Raw genomic sequence first — 25,444 nt, forward strand, 5'->3', positions numbered from 1 at the left:
TGGTCCATCCACGTAATAGAATGCTATTTGGCCTCTAAAGGAAGGAGATTCTGACACAGGTTACAACATGGATGAACCTTGAGGACATCAAGCTAAATGAATTAAGCCAGTGAAAATGTGTGATTCCACTTATGTAAGATACATAGATTAGCCAGATTCATAGAGATAGAAAAGTAGATTTGAGGTTACCAGGGGCTCAGGGAGGGGGTAGGGAGTTAGTGTTTAATGGGGACAGAGTTTCTGTTTGGGGCGATGAGAAAGTTCCCGAGATGATGATGATGATGGTTGTACACCAATGTGAATGTACCTAATGCCACTGAACTGTATGCTTAAAAGTGGTAAAGGTGGTAAATTTTATGTTATGTGTAGTTTAATTTTTTAAAAAAGTTAATATCAAGCCAATGTATGTCCCAACTAATGGAGTCAAGAAACACCATTGCTCGAAGGTCTGGGGGCGGGGCTCTCTGACAACGGGGACAAATCCATGACATCTGCTTGGGCTGCAGCCATGGACTGGCCCTGCCCTGCGTGGGCAGTGGGCAGGGGCGGGCAGAGGGGGTGGGCGGCAGGCCGGCTTGCCTTCAACGACGCTGCCCACGGCCCCCTGAGACCACCTGTGTGGTCGCAGTGGAGGGTGTGATGGGAATGTGGAGCCTGGGCCGAACGTCCGGGGCACAGCACGCAGGCACAGGTTTCTGAGATCCAGAGTCCAGATCGGCGCCTGGACATCTCAGGAGAAGGGGCTTCGAGCCTGGTCAGGGAGCTGGACGGTGATGGCAAGGGCCAGAGCGCAGCACTTGCCGCCAGTGTAAATACCAGAGATCACAGGGCTGAGGACGGGCTGCAGGCAAAGGTGTCTCCAGCAGCCCCGGCGGTGGCTGTCGACAGCCAGGTTCGAATCCCAGAACCCGACACCTCCACGCTCTGGGCCACAGCTGCCCTCGCCCCACAGCGTTCCCGCCATAAGGGATGCACCGAACCCCAGGCAGCTCCTCCTGGGGTAACTCAGCAGGATGTCACAGCAGCGCTCGGGAGGGCTGATCGTGTGCCACCCGCCGAGGTGTTGCCATAGCAATCGCAAGCAAAGGCTTCTCACTCAGATGGCAGCGGGGGGAGGCTGGGCAAGGTGGCATCACTGGGGTACCCTGAGAACAGGGTCCAGGGAAACAGGCGAGGCCGAGGGCCCCCAGGACTGTACTTGTCCTCCCTGCAACCACTCTCTTGCTCTCCCACCCACCCCATCCCCCAGGTCCACCCGAGGGTCTGGGGGCAGGAGACTCCTCGGATGGCTGGGATCATCTTACTTCTTTCCCCACAAACTGGAGAAACACAAAGCCATGGGCCTGGGCTCTGGCCACTTCATCCCCTGAGGTTGGTGTTTTCCTTCCCTCCCCAAATAATCACCCAGCCAGCCCTCCTTCTGCAGGAGCAAGAGGCCAGGGATGAGCATCTCACCCCCAGGTTGGGCCCAGCTGACCAGAAAAGGGTCCCTGGGCCTCACAGCTGGAGAATAGCCCCCATCCCTGCCCTATTTCACAGCGAGTGTCCTGACTCGGAACCCAAGGCCTCCTGACAGGCCTGGGCTGGGGGAGGGCAGAGGGTGGCCAGGCCCTCCTACCCCAACATTGACTGCGGCAGGCACCCCAGAAGCAGCCCCTGTGTCAGTTCCAGCCCAGCCTTTGTGCAGATGCAGAGAGAGGAAAAAGGGGCGCCGTGGGGTGTGGGGTATGCAGAGCAGTGGGTGAGAGGAGGCCTGGCCAGTGAGGGCAGGACCCCACCCAGAGTCAAGAAAAGGCGCCGGGAGCCAGAGGGGCTGGAATGCAGGACGGAGCCCTGGACGCCCCTGCTCAAACGCCAAGTCCCGCCCACTGTGCAGAGCTCCGCATCCAGGGCCAGGGCCTCTGGGACTTGCCAAGGGATGCCCCGCCCCCGCTCCCAGGAAACAGCCTTTCCTCCTGCAGGGCTGTGCCCATCAGATGTCTCGACACTCACTTCCTGATGCTGCCCGGTCTGGCCGGCTGCCCACTGTTAGGGGGCTCTGCAGACCCCAGTCGAGAGTGGAGACCCACCTCTGCCCCACGGACAGCATCATGGGAGCACATCGCCCTCAGCTCGGAGCACATTTAGCCCCAGACGCCCCCGGTTAAGGCAGGAGGGGGCCTCACTATTCCTGGCAGGGATCATCCACAAGCTGGCAAAGCCAGGCCACCACCCTCCGCCCACACCTGGGACCACCCACATCCCGCACCCAGCACCGCCCCTGCCCTCAGCAGCTGAGGGCAGGCAGAGGGCAACGGGGGTGGAGGGGAGTGCAGCGGGCCAGGGACAGAAGCCACCGTTTCCAATAAAATGGAAATAAAGTTGGAAAATAAAACATATTCACAGTAACAGAAAAGATAATACATAACAGCTGAACATAAAACAACTATAAGAACAATATATACTAAACATGGCAAAATGTGAAGGATCCCCGGGGGTAAGATACCAACTTTCCTCCCATTTAATCCTAAAATGCAATTCCTACTCAAATTTCAATGAGCTTATTTTTGATCTTGACGAAATTTATTTGAAAGCTCAATTGGAAAAATAAATACACGAGAGCAGCGGACGTCTTGGAGGATCGTGAGCCGGGCAGCCGCTGACGCGCTGAAGGCTTGGGGGTTAGAACCAAACGGAGTCCCTGAGTCAGGGCAGAGGCCGCAGAGGGCAAAGGACAGGCAGCAGTGCCCCCTGAGGACAGACAGACGGACGGATGGACAGAGCAGCCGAGCTTGCCGACTGAAAAATGTTAAATTCCAGAGGGAGTGAAGTTCTTTTCCAAAACAGAATATTTTCTTTGTTCTGAGTGTAAAAGTAGTAACGATCGTTGTAAACGAAGGCCAGTGTGAGACAAAGCTCCGGGTGGACACGGGCAGACGCGACGGCCTCCCGGGAACCCAGGGAGGATGCATGGGGCCTGGGGGCCAGAGGAGGAGGGAGGCCAGGCTGGCAGGAAAGGAAGGAGGGAGGGGGAGGGAGGGGGAAGCGAAGGGGAGGGGGAGGAGAGGGAAGACGGGGGAGGGTGGGCGGGCAGCGAGGAGGCACAGGTGTCCTTAGAGCAGCTCCTGGGCAAGTTCCATCTGGAGAGACGGGATATTTGATTCTTACCTCTAGCCCACCGCCCCACCGCCGGGAAAAAGGTGGGGAAGCCACAGGCGTTCGCTCTAAAAGTAGAAACACACCTTCCGTGTCCTCAGGTAACCAGAGCCCTAGGGAGAGTCCAGGCTTTCGGGAGGAGCGGCGTGGCCAGAGAAGGGCCAAGGGACACTGCCCACTTACACAGCAGAGCGGGGCCCAGCCCCAGGGGTCAGCGTGGTCCTGGAAGCTGCTGCCACGCTGTGCACACGTGCGAGCCCCCTCAACAGAGCCTGTCCCAGAGGGGCCCTGGGGGCTGCGACCCTGCACTGGGCTGCAAACACCACTGACCACGAGGGTCGGGGGCTCGGAGCAAACGCCCATCGACAGGCCCCGCAGTAATCCTGTGATAGTGCAGCACGGAGCTGGAATTCAGTTTCCGGGATGCAAATCAAACCTGGCTGGCAGTGCTGGCGGGGAGGCCCCACTGTGCGTGCACGCGCACACGCGCACACACACACACACACACACACACACACACACACACACACACGGTGGGGTACGGGGGTGGGGTGGGTGGGTGGCAGCGCTTGAGGGCTAGGCCATCACCGACACCCACAGAAAAATAGGCCGATTTTCTCCAAGTCTTAATTATTCCATCGAAACGATCTGCCTTGGAATAAACTGCAGCCATATCGTCCAGCTGGACAGAACTTAGGGAGACCCAAGCTGAGGCGGGGAGCTCATGCCCGTCACACCTGAAAAGCACCCTGATTCCCAGGAGCCGCTGAGTACAGGCCCCGGGCTGGGCAGCTGGAGGCCGGGGGAGCCTGAGGGACTGCCTGGGACCTTCCAGTTCCTTCGACGGCCCCAGACAAGGAGGCAGAGCCTTGCTCCCCAGGCCCCCTCCCCAGCAGGGGCCCCATAAGTCCCGGGCGCCAGGGACCCGAGGCCATGCACGTGGAGGGCAGGGCAGCCCCGAGCAGAGGGGCCCAGAGGGCAGCCACACGTCAGGCTCACCTGGGCCGCAGCCGGGGAGACAGGTGCCAAGGAGGGGGACGCACACCCCAGGGTGGCCCCAGGAAAGGGCAAAGCAAGGGTGCCACAGCTCACCGGTTGGGCCCCAGGGCAGGCGGTGAGGCCACAGGTGGAGGAGTCAAGGGCGGGGAGGTGGCCCTGCCCTCCTCCCAGGGGGGCCCGTTCCCCGTGCACAGTCCCCACGTGGCCCCGGGGAAGCCCAGGACTCTGCTCCAGGCCCCACTGGGCACTCACTGCGCGCCGAGGGGCCGCTGAGCTTCATGAGAGCTGTGTCCATGTCAGCTCAGGGCCCAGGGCTGGGGGCTTCTCAGAGCCAAGGACTGAAGGGGAGCAGGGGCTGCGAACGGGGTGGGGTGGGGCCTCAAGCCCGGTGGACCCACAGCTGGAAGGAGCGGGTAGGGGCGTGTGTGGAAGAAAGAAGTGTGAGGGCGGCCTTCGTGGATGTGACAGTGCAAGGGCAGCCTTGCCTCACCCTGAGGGTGGGTTCAAGGAAGTTTCTAGGGCAGCAAGGAGGGCCTGCCTTGGGGTGGGGCAGGAGACGCCCCAACACAGGATGCTTATGAGGGCCCCCCCGACCACAGGACCCTTCAGTCCTGTGGCTGGAACCGCCCTGGTGCTCATGAACTGAGCAGAGACTAAGCCATGAGCAATTCCAGAGGAACAGGCCTCTGGGAGTTTGGTTCTTAATGAGCCAGACCCGGAACACGGGGCAGAGGCAGGCAGGACCCCACAGGCCAGCCCCAGCGGGTAGGCGGGCTGTGCGCTGGAGGTGGCAGAGGTGGCAGTCTGGGACCTACAGCTTGGTCCACGAGGCTGGTGACCCCAACACTGACCCAGGGGCTGGTCTGAGGTTCCCCAGCGCAGCCTCGGGCCTGGGGCAGGGAGGGAAGTAGGCCAGGCCAGGCTGGGAAGTAGAGAAGGGGGCAGGGAGCGGGGTCGGGGAGGGGGAGGAAGGGAAAGGGGAGGAGGAGAGGCTGGCTGGGAAGGGCCCCCAAAGGCAAAGGTCTGAGCCCGAAGCCCCCCCGCCGGGCTCCCCACTCCACGCACCCCTGTGAATGAACCCTGTCTTCGACCCCCGCCAGCCGCTGCTTCTGCTGGGAAAAGACCCAGCTACTCCAGCAAATGCTCTGGGCAGGCAGGGGCAGTGAGGGCAAAGTAGGGACTGCCCAGCTCACAGGGACCAACTGCAGCGCCCGGGGGCCCCTGCCCCCCTTCTGCTTCTAACCGATGGCTGTGGATCCCTGTAGCCCACGCCCCGCCTACAGTGAGTGGGGCAGGGCAGGAGCACGTGGTCACACCAGCCAATCAGAGGGCTGCCCTGGGCCATCTCAGGCCAGGGGGTGGGCGGGAAGTGTCCTGTCAGCAGCATCACTCCGCCCGGCCTCTCTGCTCTGAGGACGGTCCCAGCCTCCTCGCAGGGTCAGGTGGCCACGACGCCCCAGAAGGCCCACGGACAGAGCCCCGTCCACCCCCAGGCTAGTGGGGGTGTGTTCTCCCCACTCGTGGCTGCTGGGCCGGACCGCCGCCAGCTTCCGCTCTGCCTTGGAGAACAAAGCTCCCTACCCTGGGATACGATTTCTCCGAGAACTGGGGACTTGGGAGGGGCTGGGGGTTGTTGACTGGGGGCAGGATTCCAGTGTCACAGGCTGGAGATGGCGGGGCGACGGCCGCACGACGGTGGGGATGTACTTAATGCCACTGAGCTGTGCGGTTAAACATGGTTCAGGTGGTACCTTTCGTGTGCTGTGTAATTTACCACCATAAAAAACTGGAAACAAAACCAAACACAATATCCAGTCTTGTATCCAAGGACCAGATACAGCAAATTTGGATAATGCATCTCCAGGAGCTACTGCCCTGAAGGGTGGAGCAACCACGAGGTAAACGGCCACCTTTCTGGGGGCAGACAGGTCACGTCACACACACCAACCACTGTGCCTCCGTGCATGGGGTTGCGGGGGGGGCGTCGGTGGGCCGCTGAACATTCACACCCACTTGGCCGAGAGGGGCTCCCGAGCAGTTCGTAAAGCCAGTCTTCACTGGGCGTCCGGGCACGGCTGAGCCGGTGCACATCCTCTGAAATAAGGCCACGTGTAAATAGGGGCACACGTGGCCCCGCCGTGCACGCTGGAGCCGGCTCCAAATCCTCCCTCTCCTCATGGGGTCACCGCCCAGCCACCGAGAGCAGTGAAGGAGCAGAGCCCACACTCCAGACACATACCCGGCACCTGGCACCGGCAACCGCAGCCCGGAGACCCCTGGACGCCTAATTAGGGGGCAGGAAGCAGCCCTCCAATTGCACCGTAACTTGCGTCTGAAGATAAAACCCTGGCAGTACCCCACACCTCCTCCTGTCACCCCACTCTGAAGAGCCCCATTCCTGGGACCCTGTGGCCAGCTGGATTTTCAGAGCCAAGAACGGTCGGAGGAGCCAGAATCCTGGGGTCTGCAGACACTGCGGGTCGGGCGGGGTGCCCAGCTGTGCACCTGAGGGGAGGACGAGCCCCTCGTAGGGGTGCAGGGGGCCCAGCCTGGGGGGCGGTGGGGGTGGGCACAGGGCAATGCACCGCCCACCCCAGTCAGTCTTTGCCGCAAGAGTTCCCAGCCTCCCTCCCCGGCCCATTTCCCAGTCATCTGGATGACACCCATGTCTCCCTGGATACGCCATCCCTCCCAAACCCAGTCTCGGCTGGTGTCCTCCCTCCCCGGGGGGGGGGCACCTTCCCCTAAGCCCCACCCTGCCTGCCCCCCTCGCCTCCCACACGCCGGTGCTCCCGTGGGAGAAGCCAGGTGGCGGAGACTGTCTCAGGCGCCACCAGCGTCTGACAAGCTCACCAACCAAGGACCTCATCTTTGGATCGACCATCTTTGCACAATCAACAAAAGGCCCAGGTCCCTCAGTCATCTCCTGACTCCAAGAGATGTTAAAAATACTCTCTCCCTAATGCACACAGCATTTCAATGGATTTGTGCAAAGGGGCTAATTTGCTCTGGCTATAATTACCCCAGGCCTGGTAACCTAAGGCAGCACTCACTGTGATACAATGAGATGGAGATAATTAACAGCATTCAAATACCCTGGTAGTCTGCCGTGGCAACACAGCAATCCCTTTAAAAGGCTTACAGGGCTTCCACAGACCGCGTCCAGATAGCTGTGTGGGGCCTAGGGGAGCAAAGGCCTCATCCGCCAAGGCCTCTGAGCTGAAAAGAAACTGTCCATTCAGAAGTGATTCACTACAACAGGCCTGGCAAGGCAGAGTCCCGGGAGCTAATTTTAACCTTTGCAGAGCGCTCGTTAAGCCTCTTTGAGTTGTAATTACCCCCCATCTCTAGGCAGGACAAGGCGACAATCAGGAAGTCGGATCTGGCCGAGAGAAACTGAAGCAAAGTGGAGAATGGGCTCTGGGGGTCTCTCTGGAGAAGTGCAGCGCGGCCGCCCACCATGGGTCCTGCCCCTGCCTGACCTGGAGGAGCGGGCACAGGTGAAGCCTGGCCTCTGGGCTCCAGCTGCAGCAATGGTGTCCGAGCGTCACTGTGGCTCCAGACACCAGGCATCAGCTACACCACGAGCGGCTTCTATATAAAACGTTTCCCGGGCTTCCCTGGTGGCGCAGTGGTTGAGAATCTGCCTGCCAATGCAGGGGGCGCGGGTTCGAGCCCTGGTCTGGGAAGATCCCACATGCCGCGGAGCAACTAAGCCCGTGAGCCACAACTACTGAGCCTGCGCGTCTGGAGCCTGTGCTCCGCAACAAGAGAGGCCGCGATAGTGAGAGGCCCGCGCACCGCGATGAAGAGTGGCCCCCGCTTGCCACAGCTAGAGAAAGCCCTCACACGGAAATGATGACCCAACACAGCCATAAAAAATAAAAATAAAAAAACGCTTCCCTCTCAGACCTCGAGCCGGCTCTGTCCCTAAGGAAAGCTGTTCTGCTGCAACACGGGCCTTGGTATGGAGAGTGAGGGTGTCAGGGTCTGAGCCCTGGAAGAGCCCAGGGGCCGCGCCATCTGCACCCTCAGCTCCTGGCTGAGCTACAAGACCCCCAAAGACCTGGGCTAAGAAACCCTAGCAGCGGGGAGCTCGGCCGACAGTCCACCCCGCGGCCCCAGCGTCACCGGCCTGCTCGGCAGGAAGCACACCCACACCCTCCACCCACAGAGCCAGCTGGGGCCGGCCTCGCTCACACCGCTGTCCAGCCTTGGCCCCCTGCCCGCTGGCCTTACCTTGCCGAAGCTGCCCTTCCCAATGGCACGGAGAATCTGGAAGTGGTCCAAGTTCACTGCAGAGAGAACAGAGGGATGCCAGGTGAGGTGGCAGAAAGGCCCTGTGCCTGCCACGAGCCCCCCGGCTGGAGCAGTCCCCGAGGGCCCCTACGCTGCGGGGAACCTCCCACACTGCAGGGCGCCCCTGCAGCCCTTCGGCGGCCCACCTCCCCCAGGGCCTGGCGCTGCAGGGCGGGCCTGAGCCGAGGCAGAGGGGCTTCCTGCGGGCCGTGCAGCCCCTCTTGCCGGGCTCACTGTGGGGTGAGGCCAGGCCGCACCACCCACAGACGGGACACGATCAGACAGGGCAGCTCAGCTCAGCCCCAGGCACCCCGCAGCCCCCAGTGAAAGCGGCCCCCAACCCGCAAAGACCCATAAATAAGTGGCCCACCCTCTGAGTCTCGGCGGGGCTGTGCCCTGTGGGCATCTCTGGACCAGCGTGAGGGGAGCCTGAAGGGCCCCGGGATGGATAGTGGGGCCGTCCACAGCCTGAGCGAAACCACTCGACACCTTATTTCTACCGACTTTCTTCACAGAATCAGACAGTGAGCCCCACCCCGGGGAAACTGCAGCTCTTCTAACTGCCACAGCCCTGCTGAAGGACGCTCCCGTAGTGCACACCAGCCTGTCAGCGTGAAGCCCCGCGGAGGGGAGGGGGCGTGGACAGCTTTCCGGGGCTCCCACTTCTGTTTCCAACCTGACGCTCTCTCTGCACACACGCCACGGGGGTCCACGACGTCCACGCAGGTTTCCCCTCATACTGCTCTGGGGATCGGGTCTCTATCCAGGCCCGGGCCAGCCTGGCCTGTGGGACCCCAGGTCTGTGCGCCCCCAGGTCTGTGCCCCCAGGTCTCTACCCCCCAGGTGTGTGCCCCCAGTCTGTGCCCCCCAGGTCTCTACCCCCTGGGTCTATGCCCCCAGGTCTCTATCCCCCAGCTCTGTGGCCCACAAGGTCTGTGCCCCACAAGGTCTGTGCCCCCCAGGTCTGTGCCCCCCAGGTCCATGTGCCCCCCAGGTCTCTGCCCCCAGGTCTGGGCCCCCCAGTCTCTATCCCCCAGGTCTCCCCCAGGTCTGTGCCCCCAGGTCCATGTGCCCCCAGGTCTGTGACCCGCCAGGTGTCTAGGGTGGTGACCAGGTGTGGGAGGCCCGAGACACACGGGTCCATGGGGCACAGACCTGGGAGCACAGTCCGTGAAGAGGCCGCCCCAGGCTGCCCCCGCCTCCCTGTCCCCAGCGCCCACCCAGCTCAGAGCTTGCCTCCCGAAGCCGCTCCGATACTCGGGCACCGTGGCCTCCATCCACGCGGCTCTGTGCTCCCCGCTGCACCCGACACAGTCAGAGAGGCTTGTCCGTTCTGCTATCTTATTACAGTGCCGCCTCGTTCCCCAGGGAAAACCTAAATACACTCCGCGACCGCCCCGCGCACTAGGGCTGCTCAGGCCGTCAGAGGAACCCCAGAGGCCCTGCTGCCCGCAGCCGTCGCTGCCGACGTCTCCGCCAGACGGTACGGGAAAGCCGGTCTCCAGCGGTGCCTATGTGCGTGTGTGTGTGCACGTGTGTATGCATGTGCATGTGCGCGCGTGTGTGCATGTGCACACATGTGCGTGTGTGCGCATGTGCACGCGTGTATGCATGTGCATGTGCGCACGTGTGTGCGTGTGTATGCATGTGCGTGCGTGCGTGTGCGTGTGCATGTGCGTGTGGGGTGGGGCGAAAGTGAGGGAGGAGGGGGCCCAGCACGAGACCCCAGCACAGCACCTCCTCCGGAGCTGCGCGTCTTCACCCGCCAGTGGGGCTCACCCCTCCCGTCTGGGGATGGAGCCTGGCACCCAGAGGTGACAAAGGCGCCGAGACCGGCACGGCAGGAGGACACTGCCGCGTGCTGGTGGACACCGCAGGGGTCCCTCTAAGCCGCGTACTTGTCAACCTGCACTAGCACAGCCGGGCTGACCAGGTAACCCCGGCACAAGCTCCAACTCCCAGAGAGGTGGATGGCGGGGTGGCCCCGGTCCTTGTAGGGACAGTGTCCCCGTGCCAACCTGGGACTGGCCTCTGCCACTGGCACCCATGTGACCGCGGGGTCTGAGGAGGCCCTCGTGGGCAGCCGGGAGACGGGCTCTGCTGGGTGGCTCAGGGCTCAGGGCCCAGGGCCCCCCCCCGGACCCCCCCCGCCCCCCCCCCCCGCCCAGTCTCCTCCAAGGCCCGGCTTGTTGCCGCCTGGAGGCCCCTGGGCTCCTTCCTCCCTTGTCAGAAGCACAGGAGGCCCACACGCCCACGTGCCCGAGGTCAGCGCAGCCTTGGCTGCTCCCACACAGCTGAGGACGAGGGCCGTGTCCCAGGCCCAGCCCAGGAACCACCGGAGGGCCTGCGGGGGCCGTCCTGCTGTGCACGGCGGCCCGGCGCCTTGGGGGCAGGAGGTCCAGTCCAGCGGGCCCGGGCGCAGAAGTTACGCCTTCCCTGCGGGGCAGCTTGCTGTGCCCCAGGCCCCCCCACCGCACACACGGCCCCAGCAGAGCCCCGAGCACGGGCGCCCCAGGCCCGTGAGTTAGCAGGGTGCTTAGCAAGAAAATCACCATTTTTAGAGAAAAGCACAAACGCCAGACTTTCACTTTTTCAGGACAGGAAAGATGGGAACGAAGCTGCATTAAGAGGTCAGAGCACAAGGAAGCCCACGTCCCTCCCTGTAGAGGGAGCTTAAACAGGGGCTGAATGGATGGCTCCTCTCCTCCCAAGAGACGCTGGGAGGCTGAGGGCGCCGAGCCAGGCCGCGGGGGCAGCCGAGCGCTGCCGGGAGCCCGGCCTGCGGTCTGCGCTGGGCGGCCCTCGGTGCCGGCCCTGTGCTTTTGACACAAGTATCCCCACTTCCTAAGACACCGGCAGGGCGGCCGCAAGACGCAGACAGCGCAGCGGGCGGTCAGGGAAGACGCCGGTGGGACAGGACCCCAGGCGTGGCCGCCAGGCATCTCGAGAGCAGTGTGGCCGGGTCCCCGGGCAGGCCCAGGGCTGGGCAGGGTGCACATGACATCAGACCAGAAGCCACGAGCAAGGAACATGCCAGAGGGTGGCGGCCCCAGCACCAGTGACCCTGCCCGGAGGCGTGGCCGGCCTGGACCCCTCCAGGTGAGCCTCAAGCCCACCTGGCTAACCAGGGTCACTCTGCCCTCCAGTGACTGGGGGCTGCTCAGGGGACCCAAGGACCACTGCTCCACCCTGATGCCCACGCCCAGTCTACCCCCGCCCACCTGCTGGGGCAGGGAGCGCCCGGCAGTGCCCACCGCACACAGCGGCTCACACCCCCTCCCGAGAGCCCGCCCCACAGCCCTCCGAGCGGAACCTGAGACCCCCTGCTGCTCTGGGCCCCTTCCCCACCCCACGCCTGCTTCTGGCCACACACAGCGCTCTGGACGCACGCCGGGGAGGACCAGCACCTCCCACGAATGCCCCACCCCCCGGCCCAGGGCCCATGCTTTCAGCCCCGCCTCCGGCTCTTGTCTGGGCCTTCGAAGGAGGCAGGAACAAAGGAAACCCACTGACCGAGATCTGTCCAACCAGTGGTGGACGGGTTTGCCGACAGCGATGCTGTAATTAGTAGGATGTAGTGAGAGTGGCACTGCAAACACCACCGTCACCCAGACGTCTGCGGGGGTCACTGATAAAGTGTGTCAAGTTCCCCCAACACTGAATCCGGGCGCATCTCACCAACGAGAGGAGGGGGCTGGGCTGCCAGAGCCCCGAGGAACACGGGGACGTGTGCGTGTGCACGGGGGCAGGGGTCCCAGGGCAGAGAGGGGTCGGGGGACACTGTGCTCGTCCACTTTCCTCCCAGCTCCCTGGCCACTGCATAGGGGTCAGAGCCACTGCCAGGCAAAGCTCCATCCCCGCTGTCGGCGACCCAGGGAGGGGCTGGGGCCCCGGGGACCGAGTAGTGGTCCACCAAGACTCCAACATGATTGACACTGCTGTGGGACGCGGCAGCACACCCTCCCCTGTGTCCGACACCCCCTGGGTCATAATGCGGGGAAAAGGAAAAGGTAATTCTGACCCGACACGCCTCTGCCGGGAGCCTAAGCCCTGCACGAAGGAAACGTGTCTGCATGGGGCGGATAAATATTTTAAAACAAGGGTTTTGAGAATGTTTACTCTTCAAGGAAGGCTTTTATTTGCAGAGTTGGCCAGCGGAAGCACAGCCGTTGCTATGAAAATAGGTCATCTTGACCCAGCCGACACCATGAGTGGAGGGAGGTTTTCATCCTATTTTACAAGGGTTGAGGCGCCAACACCAGCCCCCTGCCCTGCCCACGGCCTTGGGGGAGCCCCCCCCAGGTCCTCTCGGAGGGCCCTGGCTTGGGTCAGGGTCACGGGCCTGAGCCCAGTGGTCATGAGCTGCTTTCCTCACCACCTGTCTCAGCGCTAAACCCAGGAGCCCAGACAGAGCTCTGTCCCCCCAAGGAGTCTTCCACCATGTTCCCAGATTGGCTGTTTCTCATCCAATCTCAGGGCTTCCCCAGGAGACCACCACCCCCAGGGAAAAGTCAAGGAGCTCTTTTCCAGAAGCACGGTCAACAGCCTGATGGCTTTGTTTCCAGGGCGACTAACAGATCGTCCCTGGCTTCCCACTCGCTCTCCCTTTGCTGTCCAGACACAGGAGCCCTGGCACCGTCACGGGCAGCTGCACCAGCGGTCCTGCCAATGGCTGGGAGGGGACAAGCCACAGGCTCACGGGCAAAGGGGGTGGAGGGAGAAGAGGGGGCCGCTGCTCCCCGAGCACCTGAGCGAAGCAGCAGAGAAAGCCAAATGCTGGCTCTTGTGCAGTGACCACAGGATCCCAAGAGAAAAGGCAAGGTAATGTCTGAACGCTCTTTCCCTAAAAATAAAACTATCTGCTCTTCGCGTGCGCCTGGCCCAGCCTTCTTTCCCATCCAAGGAGAGGGACGCCCTGGCACTGACCACCGTCAGGGTCCAGCACTTGGGTCGGCGCCCACCCCCATGGGCAGAGGGCCCCTCCCAACAAGCCATCGTGGGGAAGCACTGGGTCCTGCTCAGATTCCAGGCGCGGAAGGCCGTCTTTTCATAAGCCAGGGCTTTTCTTAAAACAGACAGAAAGCTGCCCCCAACGAGGAAGGCAAGAGAGAAGCTGGGCCCTGGAGAGTGAAAACAGATGGGCTGCGGAGTCGTGAGTCATCGTTATGGTTACCGGGCAGGACGCAGGAGCCCGGGGTGGACGCTCCCCGCAGGCCCGGAGCGGCAGCCCTGCTCCCGGACCCCTCACCCCCACGTCCTAACGTCTCGGGGCCTGAGATGGCGTGCGGAGAAGCCTCGGCCAGAGGGCAGCCCCGGGCCCGGGCTGGGACCAGAACCCGGACCAGGCCTGCCCCTTCCCAGCCCGCCCTCAGAGCATTCCAACCCTCGAGAGATCCCCACACCAAAAGTGGGGATTATGTGCAAAGCTGTAATGCACACGTTGTGGAAGTTCATGCAGAAGTTGATTGGATTTTGTCATACATCCTATGACCCGAAAAACCCTCCAAGAAAATCATCCCTGTCCCTGCGGAGCTGTACGGCCACAGTGCAGCTCTCGCCCGGCCCGCAGAGGCCGGCACAGGCCCACCCTGCCCCCTGGGGCGCCCGGCCAGCCCTCCTGTGTACACGGACACCTGCACACAGGGGAGCCGGTCAGCGGACGGTCACTTCAGAGACACGCCGAGGCCTTCACCTGCTCACCACCACTTGTCCTCCAAGGCCGCAGGTCTGCAGGGACCGAGACCCAGCAGGCCGAGAGCAGCGGGCCAGGAGGGGGCCCTCTGCGGAGGCCCCAGGGTCATCATCGTGTTTACTTCTCAGAGCAACCAGGCGATGAGGGTGGGTGTTCCCCGAGCGTCCAGCAGACCCCAGTGAGGGACCACAGAAGAGAGGGATGGAGTTCTCCACCTGCCGGCTCGACCCTGCGACCAGGGGTTTCCTTGGCCCCCGGGGACGTCTCGAGAACCCCGGGCGGGAGGGTGAAACTCGGGGAGAGGGGAATAGGGCGTTTGCTCCGGCCTGGCCTCTAGACTCCCGAGAAGTGGGGCGGGCAACCTCGAGGCCGTTCCTGGGCACCTGGCAACGGCCGAGCATCACGTGCGCTGCCCACTAGCATGGGGGGACCCGTCAGGCACCCCCAGCCACTCTCCACTGTCCTGCCCCAGTCAGGACAAGCAGCAGATCCCGTGGACAGGGGACAGGCTTCTGTGCCTGAGCCCTCCTCCCATGGCCCTGGCATCCGTCCTGGCTCCGCCCCTCGGCGGGGGAGGGGAGGGTGGGGCAGCTTCTCAGCGCCCCTCCCCTGCAGGGGCCGGCCCTTCCCTCCCTCTGAGACACGCCTGCACCCACTCTGGCCTGGCCACCCTGCTCCCTTCAGGCCCTTCTCCAGGAAGCCTCTGCAGGCCCCTCGAAGGGCGCACCGCCCGCCCCGTGCCTCCTGCCCGTCTGTGTCCCCCCAGCACGTCGGGGGCGCCCAGAGCAGCCCTGTACCTTCCACCACCGCGGGCCCTTCCCAGCACAACGCCCTCGGCCTGTCCTTTCTGAGAAGCCGACTCGGCCAGGATGTAGCAGCGGCCAAGAGACAGCAGAGGCCTCTGGGGGCCCTGGGCTCTGGAACAATCTGGCTTCTGGTGCCCAGGGACGGCTGGGAACCCAGGGGACCCTGCGTGGCTGGGCCGGAGACCAGCAGGCTGCAGATGCTGTGTCGGCCCTGCCCGGGGGGTTCTGTGGGAGACCCCCCCACCCCACGGCTGTGTCCAGAAAAACTTCCGCCCATAAAACACCCTTAGTGCTCCCTCTGTTTATCCTGGATTCCGTCCATCTCAGATCGTCTGGAATCGTGTTCCAGCGTTTGATACCAACATCCCCAGACAGCACCGGAAACTTTCATAAATTAGTGAGACGGCAACAGCCAGATCAATAAAGCGTCTCCGGCCGGTCGGGCCCAGCTCCACCAGGACCTGCGGGGAGGTTTCCCGGGACAGACAGTCCCTCACCTGCCGGGACAGGGACAGCCATGCCTCCCCCCAGGCTGCTGCCTGAGGCCCGCTGCTAGCTGTCTCCCACCACCCCCGGGTGTTCACCCCCAGCCCCCCCGTACCACCAGCAGGACAGACCTCCAGGACCCCAAGGCCACGGGGCCCCCGCACCAGCCAGGGAACCTGCCCGGGGGCTCCCAGTCCAGACGTGCAGACAGACAGGAGTGCCCCGAGGGCCGGGCGCTGGGAGGAGGCGTCCCGGCTCAGGTGTCGCGTGGGGGCAGGGATGGGGGAGAAACAGCCCCGGGGAGCAGCCGAGCCCCGAACCCCGAACCCCGAGGCGGGTCTGCCCGTGCCAGGCACGCTGACCCCCCACTCTGGGCGCCCCTCCCTCCTCAGCACTGCTGGGAGGCTCCAGCACACGTGAGCCCCGAATTTGGGGTGTGTGCCTCCCGGCTGCTGGGGGCCAATACTGGGCGCACAGTAATGGATCCGCCAGGGAGAGAATCAGGCCCCGGGCGCAGACCACCAGGAGAGGGACAGAGCAGGGCAGCCCCTCTGGGAACAAGCAGCTCCCTGGGGGCCTGTGTCAGCAGCAGCCCAGCCCCCAACCCCCGAGAGCGGGGCCCGGCCGGGAGCACGTGGTCAGAGCAGACCCTGTGTCCCGGGGCAGCACCAGCTGCGCACAGAGGGGCCCTGGGCCACACACAGGGAGCCTGGCTCCTGGAGGGGATAAGGAGAGGGTCCGGATCTGTAGGGACACGGGGAAGGGCCCTGGTCCTCGAGGCCAACACTTGGTGGGAGACGCTTGGCTCGGCACAGGGGCTGGCAGAAGTCCCATCTTTCCATCCATCCTTCCGTCTGCCTGTCTGCAGCCTCTGGGCTCCCGACCACAGCCCTGCCAAGCCACTGCCGCCTTCCCCAGAGAGGCAGGGCAGAGGGGCCTCCGAAGAAGGGGTGGAACCTGACGGCCAGAGACTGAAGCAAGGGGGCACCGAGGTCCCCGGGTGCCACCAAGCAGCAGTGCCAGGAAGAGGGGGCGTAGGCCCAGAGCCTGGCACCCACCATCTACTTTCTGTCCCTGTGGATTTGACAGCTGTAGGGACCCTCATGTGAGTGGAATCCCACAGGACCCGTCCTTTTGTGTCCGGCTTATTTCACTGCGCACAAGGTCCTCCGGGCTCATCCACGTCACAACGCGCGTCAGAATTTGCTTCCTTTTCGAGGCTGAACGATATTCCACGGCATGGAGAGTCCGTGGTTTGTTTATCCCCCCATCCGTGCCGGGCACCGAGCTGCTTCCATGTGTTAGCTGCTGTGAACGTGAGGGTGCAAATGTCTCTTTGAGACCTGCTTTCAGTTCCTCTGGATAAATACCCAGAAGAGGAACTGCTGCATCATAGGGCAATTCAGGTTTTTTTGAGGAACCGTTACGCTGTTCCTCCACCTCCTCACCAGCACTTGTTGTTTTCTGTTTTTTGGGGGGGCGAGGGGGGGCTCCAGGGATCCATGAGCAATCGGGTGCCCGAGGTGCCAGGGTAGGGGCGCCACGTGCTGCCTGACTGAGAAGGTGTGTGTGTGCGCGTGTGTGTGCGCGTGCGCACGTGCACTTGTGTTTGCACATTTACACACACATGCATGCATGGCTGTGTGTGCAGAAACTGACCTGTGCCCAGGCCTGGCGGGGCCCCTCATCCACCCGAGTTCCAGGCCCCCAAAGGCTCCCACACCCTGGGACTTCGGGCTGTGCCACCTGCAGCACTGCTTGGACTAAATGCTGCTTTTACCCCCCTCTTCTCCAAGTGGGGCCCCCAGACCGCAGGCCGGGAGATCGTCCTTCCCCGACCTGAGCGCCTTCCCCTGAGGCCTCCCGGGACGCTCTGGCCAGGTGGGAGCACCAGCCCCGCACACCCTCCCCTCTGTCGGGGCTGGGATGTAAGCGACCGTCTGGGGATGCACACAGGAAGTCAGAGCCTCCCCTGCAAAACGCTCACCTCAGACCGTCGGGGACGGGGCCCCTGCTGGGCAGCTGACTTCAGTGGAGGAGCCAGGTTTACACCCGCCTTAACGGATCCATCAGCCTTCACGTGGTGGCTGGTAAGCTATTAATCCTGCCCCACCGTGCGGCCTCGACCATTGCCATGGTTTCCTGTTTCTGGACAGGGCGGGGCACACACATCACAACACAAATGGCATTAAGTTTAATTCAGGAAAGAAAAAGTACAGGCAAAGCCCCGGTGCTGGGAAAGAGGGGGCCACAAGGCAGGAGCTCCTGCGTCAGGGCCATCCCCGCCCCCATCCCCGGAAGTGGTCCCACTCCTTGTGCCACCAGACTCGGAGACTGGCCGTCAGCAGCCTCGGCCGGACCCCGCCTGCTGAGCTGGAGAGAGACACACCAAAGGCCCACCTGAGAAGGAAAGGTCAGCTGGGGTTGGGACAGCGCAGCTGCCAGCAGGCGGCCGGCTCAGAAGACCGGCCGTGGCGTCAGCGAGGCTGACCCCCTGGGGAGGGCAGACGGCCCATCTCTGCCCCTTGGCCCATCCCGTCCCGTGCACAGGAGAACCACACCACCCAGGCCCCAGCCCCGCCACACACAGGCTCCCGCACCACGACCCGAGGGGGCCGAGCCCTTCCAGAGCGAGAAGTCCCGCGTGCTGCGTGTGGGACAGGGCCCAGCACCAGGGCCGGCCCGGACCCCTTTCAGGAAGCCAGAACCCCTGCTGGCCAGTCGGTCCCTGGTGCCTGCTCCCCAGCCCTCGCCTGGGGGACCACGTCACTCAAGGCGCAGGTCCGCTGAGGCTCATGCCGACGCAGCGCCATCAGGTGCCGGCGCGGCACAAGCTCTGCCCCGCACACGGGGCACCCAGCTCGGGTGGGCCGCGCACTCCGGAGGCGAGGCCCTGCCCTCTGCACAGCTCACCCGGCCACGGCGGCCACGTGGCACCCTTTTAATCGCGGGATGACGCACATCATTATACAGGGAGGGAGGCGGGGGAGACAAGGCCCCGTCCAAGTTTGCTCCACACATCACAGCAGCGCCCGTGGGCTGCCTACATGGCCAAGGCCCAGAGCCAGGACGCCCAGAGGACTGGCTGGGCCCCTTCTCCTTCCAGACCCCCTGCCACTGGACCGTCCCTCTGGATCCCACCAGGAAGCTCAGGTTGGGCCCTCGTCTCCTCCGTCGTCCCTGTGGGGGAGGGACGGCAGTCAGACTGGCTGCCACCCCTTCCGTGGACCTCAGGGGGCTTGAGCACACCCTGAGCCACGGTCACTGCTTCCCCGGAGCCAGCAGGCCAGCCCGGCGCCCGTGCGTCACACCGAGGGCCCCGATGTGCGGCTGGGCGGTCCTAGACAATCCCCCTGGGAAGTAACCTGCCCCTGTCCCCCCTGCCCCCTGCGACCAACACTCGCCCTGCACCCCAGGCTGGAGATGGGCCACCGCGGAACCAGACAAAGTAGACACAGGCGTTTCCTGCACGTCCAGGCTCCGTGGAGAGGACACAGAAACAGAAGGGGCCCAGGGCTTCTGGAGGGAAAGTCGCACACAAGCTCCCTGCCCGGCTCCCCCAGCCCGTCCGATCCACGCGGAGGTGCAGGACCGTCCACCCCGCACCTGCAGCGCCCTGGAAGCCCCTGACGTGGGAAGCAGGAGGCAGGCCCGGGGTCCTGGCGCTTGTTCTGTTCAAGCGCATCAACCCCACACAGGTGCACGCGACACCCAGTGAGGGGAGCACCGGGATGGGGGCCTGCTGGAAAGTTCCAGCGGGGTCCACAGTGGGATAAGACAGTAAACAGGAGAGGATGTCGAGGAAGCGCATGGGGGCCCCGAGGCGGTGCTGGACCCACAGACACAGACGCGGCCGAGGACTGTGGACATGGAGCCCACGGAAGCAGGCGGAGTGAGGGCGGGAACAGAGGGAGCAGGGACCCCCCCCCTGCTCCCGATGACCCCAGTGCCCATCAGCTCGTAATGGATAAAGGCGACGTGGGAGGTCCACACAACAGGGTATTATTCAGCCATAAAAGGGGTGCAGCTCTGACACCCGTCGGGGTTCGGACAAACCTTGAGGACATACGCTGAGTGAGAGCAGCCAACCCCGAACACCACGGTGCAGGATTCACGCGCACGGAGTGTCCAGAACAGGCGAACCAGAGACCGAAGTGGACGGCGGCCGCCAGGGAGAGGGCGTGACCCTGACCACGCGGGTGTCCTCCCGGGGCCGTGACAACGTCCTGGACCTAGACAGAGTAGTGGCTGCACAGCCCTGGAGACGCACCGACAGCTGCCGAGCTGTTCACTTTAAAATGGCGAATTTCATGTGGATTTCACCTCAGTAAAAAAAAATTAGCGTTATTTAACAGGTGACTCACGACCGAGTCAGATCTGCGTGGCATATACCTGCATTTCCTACTCAAAGTGATAGCCCTGGGTGGGACTCGGGAGCAGGACCGCCCTTAACCCCATTCTTTCTCGATGGAAGAGGTAAAGAAGTCACGTGTGTAGCTAAGGCAGCTTTGTTCTGACATTAAACGATGCTAAGTTCATAAAAATCCCAGCCTCATCCATCAAACAAATCTGTATTTTATTTATACTCAGCCTAGTTTCAAAAAAGCGTTGGAGGCAGCGACCCGTTTCCTTGGCCCGTCGCTGCAGCAGAGCAGCGGGTTCTGTCTGGAAAGATGGGGGAGCTGACACGACAGCCCAGCCCGGAAGGAGCGAGCTCTGCGCAGTCAGTCGCCCTCCAGCCAGCGCGGGCCGCCTTCCCCCTCGGCCCAGCTCCCCGGGGACCGGCTCCCTCCCTGTCACACGCTGCCTGGGCCTGGCCTGTCAGACTGGAGCCGCACTTCTGGATGCAGGGTGGCGGGTGGAGAAGGCTGGAGGAGCGGGTGGGGCCGTCACCACACCCTGGGGAGCCCGTCGGAGCCAAGGCTGGAGCGAGGACAGCGGAGCTGAGATGGGGGGGCGAGACCATCAAGGCCGGTTACCCCCCACCCCCGGACATCCCATCTCTCGGGCCGCGTCCCCTTCTCACGGAAGGCCCTTGAGTTAGGATCCCCGAGGCCAGGCTGCGTCTGACTTAGCCGGGCCACCTGTGCCCCGTGTGGCTGGCTCTGCACCCCCCCTCTGGCCTGCTGTCCATCCTGAGCTGACGCCCTGAGGGCATGCTCTTAGCGTCCACTTGGCAATCACTGCTGACATCCACCGCCCAGAGGTCCACTCTTCTCCAGGGGCCCTTGTTCTTCCTCAAATGTTTTCAATCAATCTGTCAAGTTCTTTGGAATTCACCGAGGCTGTACATCAATTTGGAGAGAACTGACATCTTTCCGGTATTTATATCCTTCACTTATTTAGGGCCCCATTTCTCTACACAGACATTGCACGTCTTTTGTTAGTTGTTGCTGTCATACAAGGTATCTTAAGCGCTTTCCTGAGGCATAACTGACACACAGTCAACTCAACCCCCGAGGTGCAGGACTGATCCGTCTGACATGTGCACATGCCCCAAACCATCACCACAGTCAGAAGCAGCTCGTCACAGGTCACCGTTAGGAGAGCAGAGGTCTACATTTGAGGGGGAGAAGGTACCTGCCATACATATGTCCACGATATCCAGAATATATAAAGAGCTCCCACAAATCAATAAGAAAAAGACTAAAACAATAGAAAACCAGTAAAGATCTTGAATAGGCAGCTCGTGAAAGAGAATATCCTAATGCCCAGCCTAGCCAACAGGAAAGGGAGCTCCATGCTTTAGCCACTAGGGATGTGGAGCTAAACCACGGTGGGACTCCACCCCACCCACCAGAGAGCCTGAAACTACAGAGGCCGACAAAGCAGAGGCTGTCAAGGGTGTGACCAACATTGCTAATGGGAGTGAAACTGTGCAATTACTTCAAAAACTGTTGGCCAATAGCTGGTAAAGTTGAGTGGATAAGAGCCTATGGCCCAGGAACTTCCCTGGTGGCGCAGTGGTTAAGAATCCGCCTGCCAATGCAGGGGACACGGGTTCGACCCCTGGTCCGGGAAGATCCCACATGCTGCGGAGCAACTAAGCTCGTGCGCCACAACTACTGAGCCTGCGCTCTAGAGCCCGCGAGTCACAACTACAGAGCCCGCGTGCCACAACTACTGAAGCCCACACGCCCTAGAGCCCGTGCTCCGCAACAAGAGAAGCCACCGCGATGAGAAGCCTGCACACCACAACGAAGAGTAGCCCCCGCTCTCCGCACCGTTCTCCGCAACTAGAGAAGAGAAAGCCCGTGCGCAGCAAGAAAGATCCAACACAGCCAAAAATAAATAAATTAAAAAAAAAAAAAAAGATCCTATGGCCCAGCCAATCCTCGCCCAGAGACGCACACATATATTCACCAGAAGACATGCACAAGGGGTCAGCAGTACGGTCAAAAACTGGAGAGCACCCAAGATGCCCAACAACAGCACAACGCACCAGCAACGTGTGATCTATTCACACAAAGAATTCCAGACAGAAAGGGAGTGAACGGACTCCAATGGCAGCCAACAGCTCTGGTGGATCTCACACCCTACCCCCAACGTGACACACTGAGAGAAAGAAGCCAGGCACGGAAGACCAAGAGTTCATTCATACAAAGTTACATTTTATAGGCATACTTTATAGACATTCCTTGTTTGTTTTTAGAAAAATACATATTTTCCAGTTATTAGATACAGAATCTATGAATGTCTATTGTTGTATTCACAGTTAATTGTGATCTTTTATTACTGTGTTTCCTCAACCTAAAAATAATAGAGATATACTGAAATCTCCCACTACAATGTTGGATTTATCCATTCTTCTCTGCAGGTACTTCATATATTTTGAGGCTATTTTGTTAGGTGCACACAAGTTTGAAAACAAAATATATCAAAACGTGTAGGATGTAGCCAAAGTGGTGCAACGAGGGAAATTCACAGCTCTAAGTACTTAAATTAGAAAACCGGAAGACAACAAAAGAAGAGCAAAGTATATAAAGAAGAAGGAAGAAAGTAATAAAGAATGGAGATCAGTTAAACAGAGAAAAACAACACAAGAACATCAACAAAGCCAAAGGCTGTTTTTATAAGATTCATAAAATCCATGAAACCTTTGGAAGGATTTTAGAAAGAGGATGTCATTACAGATCCTACAAGCATTTAAGGGGATAATAAAGAAATATCATGAACAACTTTATGTCATCAAATTATACTATGTAGATGAAATGGGAAAATTCCTTAAAATACATAATTTACCAAACTAATACAAAACTAAATACACAATCTGAACAGGCTTATAACTGTTTTTTAAAATAATGCATTCATAGTTGAAAACCATTGTATGAAAAAGAACTCCAGCCCAGTGGCTTCAGCAGTGAAGTCCATCAGATTTTTAGGGAAGAAACAATATATCAATCTTACACAAACTAATTCAGAAAACAGAGAAAATGAGTACTTCCTAACTCATTTTGTGAGATCAGCATTTTCCTGATATCAAAACCTGATAAGGACATTACAAGAAAAGAAACTTACACACCAATATTCCTCATGAGCACAAATGCAAAATTCCTTAACAAAATATCAGCAAATTAGCAGCAATATATGAAAAATAGACTCTGTCGTGACTGAGTGAGGTTTATGCCAGGAATACAAGGTTGGTTTGACTTTGAAAATCCAAGCCTTTGAGTCACTACACTAAGAGAATAGAGACAGAAACTCATACGATCACCTCTATAGATGCAGAAAATGCAGTTCACTATGAGTCAGTTACGCTTCAGTAAAGCTGTTAAAATATCCTGTACAACAGCATTTGTCAAAATGCACAGCCATTCATTATGAAGACGCCCAGCAAACTAGAACAGAACAGCACTTCTCCACTGAAAGAAAGGGTGTCTGCAAAAAGTCAGCAGCTAAAACCGTAATTAATGGTGACATAGTGAACACCTTCCCCCAAAGATGGGGAGCAGGGCAAGGCTGGCCACTCTCACTACTTTTTTTTAACACAGTTCTGGCCCAGCCAGTGATAGAAAGAAAAGAAGTTTAAAAAAAACTGGAAAGGAAGAAGTCAAAATGTTTTGATTCACAGATGACAGCTGTCTACAGAGAAAATCTTAAAGAATCTACAAACCCCTTCTAGAACTAATAAGTGAATTAAGCAAAGTCACAGGATACAAGGTTTACACAAAAATGTATTGGATTTCTAATATATAGCAACAAACCCCTGAGATTTTTAAAATTCCACTTACAATAGCACCAAAAGCATCCAATACATAGGAATAATATATCTGTGTGAGAAAAGTGTGCAAGACTCATACATATAACATTACAAAACACTGTTAAGGGAAATCAAAGGCCTAAATCAGTGGAGAAATGCCCCTTAGCCCTGGGTTGGAACCATGAACACTGAAGAGGTCACTTCTCCCCAGATTTATCTGTAGAATCCATGCAATTTCAGTCAAACCCCTAGCAGGCTTTTTTTGTAGAAACTAGTAGGCAAATACTAAAATTTATATGGAAATGTAAAGGACCTAGAATAGCCAAAATAATCCTTTAAAAAAAAGGAGAGCAAAGTTAGAGGACTCACGCTATCTGATTTCAAGACTTAAGACTGGTGCCGGTGTGAGGACAGACACACGGAGCGAAGGACAGACAGGTTGTTCAGAAACTGCCCGGCACCATATATGGCCAACTGGTTTTTGACAAAAGCACTAGAGCAGGTTGACGGGCAATGTCCGCCTTCAGCAAATGGAACCAGAACCACCAGGTAGCCATCAGGAACAACATTAACCTCGACCGCACCTCACACCATGCCCCCAAATTATTCTAGATGGACTACAGACATAAACACAGAAGTCGAAAGTATAAACTCCTAGAAAAAAACTAGGATAATATTTTTGCAACCTAAAGACAGGCAAAGATTTCTTAGACATAATGCCCAAAACACCAACCGTAAAAGAAAAAAGTTGACAGGTTTTGCTGCATCAAGATTTAAAATGTGTGTACTTTAAAAGTCACCATGAAGGAAATGAAAAGTCCAACCTAGGAGAAGTAGTTGCAACACATTTGCAACAAAGGACCTGTAATCAGATTATATAAAGAACACTTGCGAATCAGTAATACAATGACAAACACGCAATTTAAAAATGGGCAAATACGTGGATAGACAATTCACCGAGCAGGATGTACAAAAGGCCAACAAGCGCAGAAAAGGACACGTAACGTCATTAGACACCAGGCAATGGAAATTACCCCCACCCCCACCCCCGAAAGGGTACCACCGCTTCCCGCCGGAACAGCCCGTGACGGACTGACGCACCGGGGGGCCACCCGGATGCGGAACAGCCAACCCCACACGCCCTGCTGGGCATGGAGCACAGCACGTCACTTTGGAAAACTCGTTGGCAGGTTCTTACAAAGTTAAACGTACACCGATTGTGCTACCAAGCAATTCCGTTCCTAGATGTTTACCCAGGAGAAACCAAACAGATGTCTACACGGGAACGTTCTCTGCAACCTTATTCTTAACGGCCACACCCTGGAAACAACCCAAATACCCATCTGCAGGAGAGTGGATAAGGAAATTGAGTTATATTCGTACAATATAGGACAGTACTCGCAATTTTCTTTTAAAAAAAGAACAAACTACTGATACGTAACAAGATGGATGAATCCCCAAAACACTGCACTGAATGAAAGAAGCCAGATTTAAAAGAGCACGCTGCATATGACTCTGACTATGCAAGTTCAAGGGCAGGCAAAACTAACCCGTAGTGACGGAAACAGCACGAGCGTGTGCCTGGGGGGCGGAGGTGTGCTGCCCGCAGCAGAGCAGGACGGAAGGCTCCAGGACTGCGGAAATGGTCGTATCTGGACTGGGGTCTTGGTTACACAGGTGGACACACGTGTAAAAACCCATCAGCTGGACACTTCAGCTCTGTGCACTTCACCGTAATTACACCTCAGTGGAAATACACAAATACATATTATGAATATTTTGTAGAGGGGGAGTTTTGGGTACCCAATTTATTGTATTACAGGAAAG

At 59.4% G+C, this 25,444-nt stretch overlaps 1 protein-coding gene across 3 annotated transcripts in view; it reads right to left on the reverse strand.

The window, feature by feature from the left end:
- Nucleotides 1–25,444, reverse strand: part of STK32C (serine/threonine kinase 32C) — an 84,679-nt gene that overhangs the window by 26,474 nt on the left and 32,761 nt on the right. For all 3 annotated transcript variants that reach the window (XM_082406699.1, XM_082406698.1, XM_082406697.1), the window contains exon 2: nt 8,374–8,429. Coding sequence is in view for 2 of the 3 variants with exons in the window: in XM_082406698.1 (XP_082262824.1) it covers nt 8,374–8,429 (56 nt within the window). In the remaining variant the exon portion in view is untranslated. The remainder of the gene's footprint in view (nt 1–8,373; nt 8,430–25,444) is intronic.

The sequence above is a fragment of the Balaenoptera borealis genome (assembly GCF_965194805.1).
Source record: "Balaenoptera borealis genome assembly, chromosome: 10".
Classification (NCBI taxonomy): Eukaryota; Metazoa; Chordata; class Mammalia; order Artiodactyla; family Balaenopteridae; genus Balaenoptera; species Balaenoptera borealis.